Source organism: Anser brachyrhynchus (assembly GCF_964034855.1).
Source record: "Anser brachyrhynchus genome assembly, chromosome: 4".
In the NCBI taxonomy this organism is placed as follows: Eukaryota; Metazoa; Chordata; class Aves; order Anseriformes; family Anatidae; genus Anser; species Anser brachyrhynchus.
In genome coordinates, this window is record NC_137698.1 from 69,407,905 (window position 1) to 69,421,525 (window position 13,621).

Below are 13,621 nucleotides of genomic sequence, written 5' to 3' on the forward strand. Positions count from 1 at the left end.
CTTTAAAAGTAACTTTCATACAGATCTTCTATCTCAAAACATTTGTTCTGGTCATGTTTGGGAGTCGAACTGAATGTTTTTAATGAGAACAAAATCAGACACTTTTTTTCTTTTAATCTCCAAGGAAGCTGTTAAGTTTCTTTTCCTAGTTTTAACCTGTGATTAAAAGACGAATTTCGTTTGGGGTTTACATGCAACACAAATAAAGGACATGACAGCTTCTAATGAAAACAGCACTGCATTGATCATGGAATACTTTTTCTTCTCCTTGCAGAGTGCCAGAGTAACCGATCTGACAGCAGCCCCTGGCAGTGTACTAGGACAGCCAGGGCAGGGAACACAGCACAATCAAACTACGGTCAGCACTGGCCTTCCATGTGTTGAAGAATGAATATTTTCCATTAGGAATACAAATGTCTATAAATATCATTCATATTCTTTTCCTGACATTGTCTATAAGCTCTGGATTGGCCTTGTGAAGATTCTAGTAACAACCATAAGATGTAAATGTCTGCTCATCTGTTACAGGGTAAAGATCAGTATAGGAAGAAATATAGTTCCATTTATGTACACACACACACGGAAAAAAAAATAAAAAGCAGGCAGTTAATATTGCATTATAAACAGCATGCACAAAAACATTACAAGGAAGGACTATCAGCCATGACCTTGTCCTTCACTTGCACCTTATTATGAGATCTGTCATTCAGTCCTAACACAAAGTTCACCACTAACCCATTTGGCATCCATTGTTATTCTATTTGCTTTTACTGAAAAATACAAAACTAAGGTGAATAGATGCAACTCAGAAACACTCCTTTACCCAGCTAACATCCCAAACTTTATTCTCATTTGCCTTTCCTGGTTAGGGTCTTGTTACTCTAAATGAAAGTGCAGCAAAGAAAGAAAACAGGAACGTCAAGATCAATGACAACTGCTCCACTTTCATAAACCAGATTTCATTTAAATGAACAACAACAAAAGCCAAACAAACAAACAAATCTGATTCTCTTCACTAGGAAAAGGTTTCAATTTACAGGAAAAAAAAAAAAAAAGATAAAAACTATTCCTGGACACCTGGCCCATCCCTTTTTCTTGAAGCCTTCCAGGTTTTTCCTCCTTTGAATCCATCCTGCCCACACCGGTCCACACAAAAGATAGAATTAAATAACATGTAAACATGATAAAAATGGTGCCAAACTTAAAGGTGGGAACTTAAACTTCTTCCTTTTAAACACCTCCCAGCCCAGGGTAAGGGGAAATCCACTAGTGAGAAAAAAAGGCAGAAATATTTGCGTAGATTTTGAAGCTATTTAAGGATTCTTCTTTTTTTCTTGTCCTTGCAAGGTCTGATGAGCTTTGCCAGCTATTTGGGAAGGCACATCAGAGTCCTGCATAGCAAAACCTCCACAGCTGTCTGTATTTTTATGCCCTATATGCATTCAAAATTTTAATTTCATACATGTTTCACAACCTGCTGCTGCAATTTCATAGTCAGAGAATATCTAGTACAACCTACAAATACGTCTATATCCATCAAGCCCAGACATAAAATAGCTAAATTCAGGGCAGACAGCAACCATCACTTGATATTGATTATTTTTAGTTTAATTGTTTAGGCTATTCACATGAAGAGCAAATCAATTATACCACTATGAGCTACTAGCCAGGTCTACATTTCACATTTGTTTGTCCATGTTGTGAAACACTAAATATATTCAAACAATTTATTTTAAAACATTACCATCCCCAGCTGTTCATTGCAATGCATTCCCCATGGTCTTGCCCTATGGGCAAGACAGAAAACCATGTGTGAGCATTTCTCCACCATGTCAGAGCAAAGTCCAACAGCTGCATTAAGACTTCACCAGACAAGGTTTGAGCCTTCAGAACTGCAAAACATTGTGCCAAAAAAAGACAAGAAATGCTCAGGCATGGTATTCTGCCTACTTTGCTCTTGGGGCAGACAGATGTCTTGTGTTTAGCCTAGTGTCAGTCAGGTCCCCCATGTCCTCATCTGCAGAGCTGCTGCCCGGCCAGTCTGTGTTGAGTTTCATGAGGTCCGTGTCAGCCCATTTCTCCAGCTTACCTAGAAACCTCTGAAGGGCAGCCTTGCCCTTTCTTGTGAGGGCTGTACCCTGCAGTTTGATCATTTGCAAAACCATGAGCATGCATTCCAATATCTGTTCCTTCAGGCTGTTAAACAGGACATTTCCCAGCATAGACCTTTGTGATCCTCTACCTAGAATGAGCCTCTTGGTAGAATACAAGCCATTAACCATCACACTTTGAGCCCAGTGATCCAGTCAGATTGTCATCCAGGTAGTAGTCCACCCCTTTGGAGTACACTATGGAAGCCAAAAGGGCCAGCTGTACTCTGGGGTGCATCAGACATAGCACTGCTAGCCAGCTGAGGGAAGGGATTGTCCCACTCTGCACTGATGCATCCTCACCTCAAGCACTGTGTGCAGTTTAAGACCACCAGTATAAAAAGGATATAAACTATCAGAGAGCATCCAAAGGAGGGCTACAAAGGTGGTGAAGGGTCTAAAGGGGAGGATGTATGAGGAGCAGCTGAGGTCCCTTGGTTTGTTCAGCCCAGAGCAGAGCAGGCCGAGGGGAGGCCTCATGGCGGCCTGCAGCTCCCTCACGAGGGGAGCGGAGGGGCAGGCGCTGAGCTCTGCTCTCTGGGGACAGCGACAGGACCCGAGGGCACGGCATGGAGCTGGGACAGGGCAGGGTCAGGCTGGGTGTTAGGGAAAGGTTCTGCACCCAGAGGGTGGTCGGGCACTGGGACAGGCTCCACAGGGACGTGGTCACAGCACCAAGCTGATGGAGCTCAAGAAGCATTTGGACAATGCTGTCAGACATAGGATCTGATTTTAGGATGGTTCTGTGTGGAGACGGGAGATGGACTTGATGATCCTTGTGGGTCCCTTCCAACTCAGGATATTCTATGATTCTACAATCCCAGCTTGGTTACAAGGATGATCTTGAAAACTATGTCAAAAAGCTTACTCCTGTCAAGCTAAACAACATCCATTGCTCTACTATCATGCACAGATCTAGCCATTTAATCACAGAAGGCAAGTGAGTCAGTCAGATACAATTCACTCTGAGTAAATCCATCCTGGCTGTTTCCAGTCACCGCATTCTCCCTCGTGTGACTGTACATTGCTTCCAAGATGACTTGCTCTGTGATCTTCCCAGGAGTTGAAAAGAAGCTGATCAACTTTTAATTCCTCTTGCCCTTGCTGAAGATGGGTTCTACAGCAGCCTCTCTTCATCCACCATGCATCTCCCTCAATCTTCATAAATTTTCAGAGATGATCCCTGACTCAATAGTTTTCCACTAGTTGTATTTCCACTGCTCCTTGAACCCTGCTCCAGGCACAAGAGCCTGGGAGACCTGGGCAGTGAGGACCCAGCCAGAGGGTACTGAGCATCCTCAGCCTTAACACAGGCATCTGTGGTCAGTAGATAACCCACCCCTTTCAGCAGCAGGTCCACATCTTCCATGTTTATACTTTAACTGCTAATGAAGTAGTAGAAATGTACCAGTAAGCAACTTTTATTAAGAGAATATTTAGTCTAAACCCCAAATAAAGACAGCTCCATGTAGGATTATCTTACTATTAATTAGAGTGCCCTGATGACCATTCGGAATACGTTACATTTCAAGTATTAATTTATCACTAGAATGGCACTAAAAATAGTCTTCCATTATCATTATTATATCATCCTGAGCTAAATGCTGTCGTCTTTACTTTAGCAAAAGTTTTCAGGAACAAGTATTTTCCCAAATAGGACAATACCTTTTTTATGTTTGAGGTCAGCTGTGCACCTAGACCCCATTTTTGCTAACACTCTCATGATTTTGAAGGAAGAGCTGTAGTTTATCATCTGCCCGTACAGCTTTAGGGTTGGAGCTGTATAAAACTAGATATTTCTATGGCTCTGAATGAATTGTATGGATACAAATTCTTCCACTTCTGACAACTTACCATAGCTCTGGGCTAAAATAAATAAATAAGTGATCACCACCAGGAGATTGGCAGGGGAATTTTGTTAGCTTAAAAGCAGCACCAGCAGCAACCATCTACCTGTATGGAGTCTGGCTCATTCTTAAAGAAAAAAAGAAATGATTAAATAGATGGAGAGATGAGAAGATAATGAGAAAGGGAGTGTCTACTTTGGAAAAGAACTAGGAATGCTGCAGGTGGAGGAAAACAGTGAGAACATTCACTGCTACAGTAGTGATGTTTTAGCTTTCTGGTAAAAAACAAATAGATAACTTGGCAATATTAAGATTAAGTTTCAGGATTCACTGATTATTTTTAAATAAACAAGAAAACCTAGAGAAACAGTTGAGAGTTTCTGCCTGCATTAATGTAAGTAAAACCCTGGTAGAACTGAAGTCTAAGGCAAAGATGAGTTTACTGCTCTCAGTCAGTAATTACCATAAATCATCACAGCAGGTCTCAGTTGCATCCAAAACGTAAATTTGCTTTTCTCTTTGTTTTGGTGTTGGTTTGTTTTGTGTTTTTTTTGGTTTTGCTTTTTTTAATGAAAAATGAAGAAGCTAGAATGAAACAGGGCAAGAGTAAGGTTGGGACGCAAGATTTCGGAAATGAGAAAGGAAGACAAGCCAAACATTCAACTCTTTGAAAATATATACTGGGCAAATCGCTGCCTGAGTGAGCGAGCCAGGCAGAAAAATTAGGTAGGAAACAGGGGTAAGTGAGAAAGTCAACAGAGCTTGCAAAATAAATTCCTGCTGAGTTTATCTAGACCTGTCACTGTTTCACAAGGCTCTATTAAAATCCAACTGAGAGCAGAAGCAACTGAGAGCCCTCTCCAAAAACTCAGGCATCAAAGTTTCCAGTGGACAAATATCTGAAGTATGAAAAACAGTGTTGCTCAGTTAGTCTAAAAGGTGGTTGCACATCTTATCACAGAGAAGTGAATAAATTAATGTTTTTTGAAGTCCTACTGCTAAAATGAACGGTCTGAGACACCAGCTGAGTAATTTGTGCTGCCATTGACCTTTCTTCAGACTTTATTCTCTGTGCCTATTACCAACCTTCTAAAATAAAATTATTGTATTATATTCTAGAGAGTTTTTAAAAATCATTATTTCATCAGTAAAAAAAAGAAAATGTAATCTATAACTTGCCTTTTTTCTTCTTTTCGCTTTGCTCAACACAATACTGCTTTTTTATTATTACAGTATTTGATATTACTACTTGCCTTAAGGAATGGATATAAGATTCATCTCCTGGGGTTTCTGAGAAAAGCTTTCAAAATAAATAATAAATAACAACTGTTCATGAACCAATCAACGGGGAGGGAAAGAAAGATGTATGAAAGTACAGTACTTAAGTTATGCATCTGCTTTGAATTATTAAAATTAAAGAGAAAGCTGGTAAAATATTCAAATTTAACTTTCTGCAGTAATTTGGATGCACTTATATTTCATCGTCTGGTGTAGCAGAGGTCAAATATTCCACTTGCTTAATGTCATAGAGTATAGCAATGAATTACACAAGCAACAGTGTTTAATTGCTATCATGTACACATGAAAATAAAAAATTAGACTAATCTTTTATTCAAATCATGAGACTGATTCAAATTTACCAATCATTAACATTAATTGACTGTGATTCAAATCAAACAGAAACAGCTGCATCCTGTTTCCTAGGTTTTGGGGAGGGTGTTGTTTTTGAAAATAATAAATTGGCATTCACACTGTTCTTATTTTTAAACATCAGAGGGAATCGGTCAGAACTGAGGACCACTGTGTTAGCTTTGCAAACCCTGTTTTATTTTTGAAAGCCAGTGCATGTTATGTCAGTAGTAATATTACAACATATGCAGTGAATTAATATCACTATATTAGCAGAGACAGGAAAGTGCTTTCTTTCAGAAGAACTAATTACAGGGTTATGTGTACTGAATGCCCCAAGTATCCTACAAACCTAAAAAACTGAACTGCAAGAGATGGCATACTAATCTCAGCAAAACTTTTGATACCCAGCACATCAGAAAGATAACTTTGGATTGCAGCAGGTTTGACTCAGCTTTTCATTCTTCCACCAGAGATAAATAGGGATGTTCATGCAGCTCGTTACCCAGGCGTCTTTAAAACTGAACTTTAAAAACCTGGTGGCTGCTCTATCCACAGCAAATATTTCAGGTTCCAGTTCAGTTCCTAAATGCAGAATCTTACCCAAATGCACCTGCAACAAATTTTTTCCTTCCACCTGTGCAAAATTTTCCACTCAGACAAGTTAAGTAATTTCCACGGTGGATTAAATCGCCCTTTAACAGACTGAAACTGCAGTAGGAATTACTTCAGGATATGGTATATTTTTTCCTGAATAGTTTCTTCCAAATGCTCTTGGACCACGGCAATGAAAAGGAATACAGGAGCTGCTCCCAGATCATCATCCCGCTGCCTCACTTCTGACCAAAGTCAGTACTAAATACTTCAAAAACATGTTGATGGACAGGTTTTTTGGGTGACATAACGATATTTCCTTCTTTTTCCATTGACTGCTAGTAATATCCTGAAACCCACTGTCTTTTATGACCCTAATTTGAAGACAAACAATGTCTGTATTTTTATTTAATAAATCTAATCTTTAGTAAGAATAATAATAATAAAACAACCTACCACTCTTGGTCTCAGTGATTTTCAGTGGTAATGAGTTCCACATGCTTATTATGCAGTGTAATACAAATTTGTATGGCTTGAACTAGTTTTACATTTCTTGCCTTACAATTTCAACAAATAACTTCTTGTGTTATGGCAAAAGGAATATCTGCTTTACATTCTCAAAAATAGTGCAGTATGTTTTCATGCACCCCTAGAACTCCTCCTAGTTCTTTGCTTTCTTTTCCAAGTGAGTCACAGACTTTTCCATTTCTCTCAATAAAGAAAGCTTTCCACATCTTATCCTAATCATGTTTTCTAAACATCTTCTCATTCTCTTGTCACCTTGTTGAAATATAGGGCAGTCTGAAATAAACATGAGAATTCAGGGAGGAAATAATGACATAAAATAGATTTATATAAAGGCATTTGAACATTTTTACAATGTTTTTACCACAGATGTGGAGGAATGGGATATGATCATCCTAAAATTGCTTTTGTGACAGAAGCTCACATGCACTGAACTACACCTGAACTAACTTTATCTGGCAGCACAGCATTCCACATAGGATCAAAAAATGTACCCACAAACCCAGGAGAACACCTGGGCTACTAGCCCAGCCTGAGCTCCAGGCCACCATAACCATGAATAAATTTGCATTAGCTGCAGCAACTGCAGTAACTGCTGGATAAGAAATGCTCCTCCCCTGCCTATGTATATGTTTGTCTGGCTTTGACTTCTTCTGCACCATGAGTAATGGCTTTCATTGGGCAATATAAGCAAAACAATATAGAACTGGATTTCAAAATGCTATGGGATCCTCAGATAGGAAAGCACATTATAAATGTGTTCACCATTATAAATGTGTTCCTTATAAATGTGTTTACTATTTTAGATCCTTTAATATTTCAGATCATTAATACTTTTTTCAAGAGATGTTCCAGGATGTGACATGCCAGCAGCGACACTTACCACTGAACTTTGCTAACTGAACTAGGAAAAATATTCAAGCACTGCTTTTCCTTTTACAGCCAATATATACATATATGTGTATATGCTTATGTATGTGTTATGCATGTTTATGTTTATGTGCATATGTATGTATCATAGTTTGTAGGACAAAAAATTTATTTTCCCTTATGAAATCATGGCTCACCACTAACTAACACTATTACCTGATTAAATATTCTAATCTGGTTAATTTCTGACTATCAAAGTAGAGACCATAGCACCTTTGTGACACTACAGAATTGTGTAAAAAAGTAAGAGGTCCTGAAGGAGTGGGAAGAAATAATCACTTGGGTGCAGAACACCCCCTCAGCCCTGCTACTGGTGCTCACATGTCACACTTGATAAATCTACGTAATCATTACAAAATATTGTCCCGAAATAGATCATTTTACCCACTTTCAGGATTTTCTTTTTCGCTTTATGCCACAGCGCAGCAGTGATGCATGGAAATACACTAAGGTAAAGCATCTTCAAGTATCCTCCAGGCACCAAAATGTGGATTAAAACTCAGATGCTTCAAAGCAAAGCCAGCAGTCAGTGGCAACTAACATCATTTAGTTTCATCACGTTTCCTACCCTCACACGCCAACAAAAAGCCTCCAGAAAACTATGAGTTGTAAGTCACAGTTTGTGTTTGTCCCTATTCTTTCTATCACCTCGTCTTGAAAGCAAAGCACACAAGCGTGCTTTGGATGGGAACAAACAATAAGGAAGATGCATTTCAAATCCAAGAGTACAAAATGAAACAGCACAGGGATAGTGCAAGGCAGTTTTCTAACTCTCATAAATTTGCATCTTAATCAACAAGCAAGGAGCTGCAATGCACTGCACTGCACTATAGAAAAGCAGCATGACAACATGCAACAGAAGCAATCTCTGAAGTTCACAGAAACATCATAAGAATTTTTTAAAAGTGCTGTGTTTCCACACACACACACACACTGTATGGTTGTGAGTGATTTTATTTCTTCCCTTCCCCCACTGCAACTTTAAAGCAAAAACATTAATTAGAAAAACTGAGACAGTCTGACTGATGACAACATTGAAAATTTGGAACAAAGGCTGACAGAAATAACCTATTACACTTGGCAATTATGGCACTTAAATATTGTGCGGTGTTGCTAGACACCTGTAAAATCTCGGTGCTGTGAGATGTATTTCTCAGCAGGGAGGACTGCAGATTTAGCAGACTAAGCAAAGGCCTGGAAGCCAACAACTCAGGACTTCTAATTCTTCATCTGAGTGTGAATTGCTGGGTGATGCAGGGCAAAAATTTAACTTACTTCCAGCTTCCTCATTTACAGTCTGGGTGAAAAAAAAAACTGCAAGGACTGCAACAGGGTTAGCGAAACATTTTGGAGACATTTGCTACAAAACATGGATTTAATGTTATGGAAAATGATGTTAAAGATTACGCTTGTGGATCTTACAAATGTAGAAGAAGGACATTCAAAGTTAAGGGGTTTACAGGATTTTCCCTAGTTTTCTACATGATGAGCAGTCTCTGCATTAAATACAGGAGGGCTGCCTCAGAGAAAAAAGCAAGCAGTTTTAACATGGTTGCCTGCTGTAATAACCTTTTTTATTATTAATACGAGCTTTGAGGAGAGATTAAATAAAAGAGTCACATATTTGATTTTCTTGCATTACAAGCACATAGAAAAAATCACCACTCAGGATTTCCAGTACGAGGCAGTTTGTGCCTCACAGAGATAAGAAAGAAAAAAAAAAAAAAAAAGAAGAAGAAAAAAAAAAGAAAATTAAAATAGAGAGATGCAAATATTCCTGTTTAGTTCTGATTTCTTTTTCCCCTAGAAAAAAAAAAAAAAAAAAAAAGCATCTCGCATTTTTAAAGGCAACTTCCCCTCCTGAGTGACACTGCCTGCTCTTTATCATCTCCTTGTAGCCACCTCTGCCCTCCCCCCAACTCTTTGGGAGCGGTATTGACGGTGCACATCGATTCCCTCGCTGCAGATATGATCGTTCTTTCACTGGTGCTGCTTATAATTATAGCAATGTGTGCCACTCGGCAAGAAGGCATTCAATTATTCTTGGCCCCGTGAAGTGTAACCCTTCAACTCACAGTAACAAAATCCAGGAGCTTCATTCCCCCAAAAACATTATTTTGTATTAAAAAAAAAATAATAATAAAACACCAAAAAAAAGAAAACTTTGCCTTGCAATGCCGATCCTCACTGGTCACTTCAAACTGCAGGAGTTTCCCTGCAAGGAGCTGCTGCCAAGCTCACACAATCAGTCCCCTCAGCAAAGAGAAGAAAAAAAAAAAAAAAATCTGTTTTCCCACTAAATGCATTTCTATCCCTCTACACCATAACAATGCTAGTTAATTATAAAGAAACAAAGTTGTCCCGGAGTTTGAAATGAAATGGGGGAAAAATTAACAATGACGTAACAGCACTGGCAAGAGAGAATTTTAAAAGCGATATGAACAATCTTTAATCTTTTATCTACAGATTTCCTGAAGGATACTTCCTTCTGAAAAGCAAACACCACTGCGTTGCCCCTGCTAAAATCTCTTAAAATAAAAAGAATTAACTGAAGCTTACCTGTACTGGAATGTCATATTTGTAATTTTTATCTTTATTTCCTCTCCGTGGCGAATTTCTCCAGTCATTTCAAAGAGTTTGTTAGCCATTTTCTCATAAACTTTGGCATTCCTTTTAGTTTGTTTCAGTTCATCAAAAAATTCTTCCCAGACCAGCATTAAACCTCTCATTTCTGCATCAGTCCAGTTTCTGGCCCTTCTGTGTTTCTCAGTCTGAGAAGAGACAATGTAACTGGGAATTTCTGCTGCAGCCATTGCTGACTGACCTAAAAGGGTTTTAAAAGAGGACACTTAATATAGATTGAGTTTTTAGCTTAGGTTTTTGTAGTGCAAGACATGCATATGTGGATAAAGAATTTGAATGACAACAGAACATATGAAACCTTTTTGCAACAGCTTGAAGCTTGAGTGCACAAAATGGGGCCTACATCTGACAGGCAGGAATTTAGTTAAAAGCTTTTAAACAGAGAAACGTCATTTTGATGTCACGTTTCCATAGCAACAGAGCAACTGCATAAGCTACAACAACAAAAACCTTTTAACTGAAAGCCAAAGAATCAGGACAAAGTTGACAGGCCATCAATATTAAAGCTTTTAAACACTTTAGGTTTAACAAAAAAAAAAAAAAAAAAAAAAAAGGAAAAGATCTATGCAGCCTTTGAGAAGCCACTTTTAAGTTTCTACTTCTTTTTTAGCTTTCCCTTACCTTTTAGGCAGACAATCTGCTAGCAGGGGGTCATGGTCGCCTGAACGAGCTTTTAAGTTGCGCCTTGACAGACTCTCTAGGAGGTTGCAAGGGCTGAGGCCATGTACACAAAAAAAAAAAAAAAAAAAAAGCTTTTTTTTTTTTGCAAAGATATTCTGAAAAAAAAAAAAAAAAGCTTCAGCCAGCTTCATGGAAACTATACATCTCCAAGCTAATAAATGTTGAAGCAGGCAGCCTCATTAAAAAGGTGCCCGCATCTGTTTTTAAGCACATGCACAAAATGCTATTTAAGTGTTTAAATACGGAGGGAAATGCATGTGCAATTTTAACAGAAAGGCACTTTTTTTTTTTCCCTGAGATGTTTTGCTGCTGATAAGCACATACTGCAGTCCTGTCAGTATGAATTTGCCTTTGTAGGTATGTATTACTGTATGTGTATTTTGTATTCCTAGTAATTTAGATGCTATTTATGCAGCCTGTGTTCTGCCTTAGGACTGCAGCAGAAGCATTTCACCTGCTTTATGGAGAACCTAAAAGGATTATTCAATGAGTTAAAAAAAGGCTGCAGGATCCTGAGAACTGTGAATAAATTGCTTTGCTGTAAAACAAGCATTTTGAGCTGATTTTTATATAGGGCTACATTCTGCCAGCAGTTACACCAGAGGAGCACCACTTACTTATTCATCGTATTAAACATTGTGCAACACGAGCAGTGGGCCAAATCCTGCCCCCACTCACATTCGTGCAAGCTGACAATCCTTCACAAAGCGGTGAGATGCATGAAATGTATTAATTCGAGCAGTACGAGCAGCTAGAGAGAAAGATGTTAATTCCCTGCAGTCCAAATATAACTGCGTTACGTAAAATATAAATAAATAAAACACGGACCTTTCTTATTATTTTCTGTTTCAGCATATAACAGCAATAACGACCTCACTGCAGGGCACTTCCTGAAGATTAATGGCAGGCAGGGGTTAATGGCCTGAGGCTCACCCAGTCAGTCGTTAATCCCCAGGAAATGTTCTGTGCCTCAATCCTTAATGCTTAAGTATCCTATAAATTGTAAGTCTTCTCATAACCACATCCTTGATCTTAACAATAGTTTAAAAATGCACAGCTTGGTTTGCATCCTGGAGATGGCAAGGAGAGCACATAATGTTCCTAAAAGGTACACCGATAAAATTTGTAGTATCGTTGCCTTTCCTTTTTATTTATTCTGCTGTTTATCACAAAAAGGCACAAAAGCATACCACAGAACAAGGTGTGGGGGGGAACTGTGTACAGTTCACTGTACACGGGAACTTCCACTGATCCAACCCTGAACAAGTCTCCGTTAGAAATATACCTGCTGAGTCACTGGCTTCCTCAAAAAGAAAAAAAAAAAAAAGAAGAAAGAAAAAAGGAAAAAAAAAAAACCCTAGCTTCCAAATAACTACTTTTAACTAGTAATATGACAGCCTAGCAACTATTACCTTTAAAAATGTGTAAATAGCAGCATATGTTGTGTGGATGATCTTGCATGGTTTGTCTCTTGGGTGGCCAGCTGGGAGACATCACATGATCGGGGGACAGATGGTGGTCAGAAGAGGATCAGCTGGTGACACGTTCATTTTATTAATTTATTGTTTTGTTTTGAAATTCCCATCACTTAACCTTGGGCTCCATGCATCTATATTAATAAAAACACACCAAATTCTGTTGACTGCGTCTGCAGCCAGCGGCAGGGGATCACCAGGACAAGTTTAAGGAAGAAATAGGGTGTCTGAGAGAGAAACACCGCCGGCTTCTTGTTACAGAGCTGGGTCTGGTTTGGGACCGTTGTACACTATTTGCAAAGGCCTTTCAGCCTTTAGTAATCTAGTTTTGTTTGCCCCCTCTAGCTTTTAAACCCCATGGATTCCAAAAACATCGATTAACACTGCTGAAACCTATAGCATGTTATACATATTGGGAAGGAAAAAATAAAGATATGCACGGTCTCTGCTTTAAAGATTTTTTCAAATCCAGTTTCTAGCACAACCACCAGGACAGGGTGGGAGAGAACCTGCCCATCTGCAACGAGTTCTTCCCGTGATGGTCCACAAACATTCCTCTTCTCAGCCCCATGTGCCCAGCACATGTGCGACTGCTCCTTCCACACCTCCCCATCTGCCAGGGCCGTGCCCGGCCCCCAAACCCTGCAGAAATGAGGCCGCCGTTGCCCTCTCCAACAAGCATCTCCTGCTTCTCTATATGCTGGTTCCTATTACGGTAATTGACAGATTGATATAGTGGCATAGTGCTATTTAACATTTGTTAAATAAAAGAAATGCTTTCTAATAATGCCTCCCTTATTCCCCTCCCCTCAGCACCAGAAGGGGATCTAAGTTTCCAGGACTCAAGTTTTTACCCCCTCCTCTGAGAAAGTCATTGATATTAATTATAGAGACTCTGCATGCCTCCTCTGCCTCGCCGAAGCACACATGTTGAGGGGTTGATAAAGTGGCTGTTTGCATATGTGAAGCTGAAAGCAAGAAAAGCTTTATTTTTATCTTTTTTTATCCCCAAAATCATCCCTACAGGCCTCACCAGAGCCAGGAGGAGAAAAAATACCTCTCCAGACTGTGCCTGCCTGCTGATGTTCTGCAGATCTGCACGATCCCTGGGAGATGCTAACCTCCTATCCTGACCACCAAGTCAGGA

General features: G+C 39.3%; 1 protein-coding gene across 10 annotated transcripts in view; it reads right to left on the bottom strand.

Moving 5' to 3' along the window:
• Positions 1 to 13,621, bottom strand: part of MSANTD1 (Myb/SANT DNA binding domain containing 1) — a 50,048-nt gene that overhangs the window by 11,317 nt on the left and 25,110 nt on the right. For 8 of the 10 annotated variants that reach the window (XM_080590606.1, XM_080590604.1, XM_080590609.1 and 5 more), the window contains one exon: positions 10,235 to 10,499. In XM_080590606.1, coding sequence (XP_080446732.1) covers positions 10,235 to 10,499 — 265 coding nt within the window. Of the gene's footprint in view, positions 1 to 10,234; positions 10,500 to 10,616; positions 10,864 to 12,411; positions 12,665 to 13,621 lie in introns of those variants that run through there. The other 2 variants (XM_080590610.1, XM_080590605.1) reach the window with 2 other exon arrangements.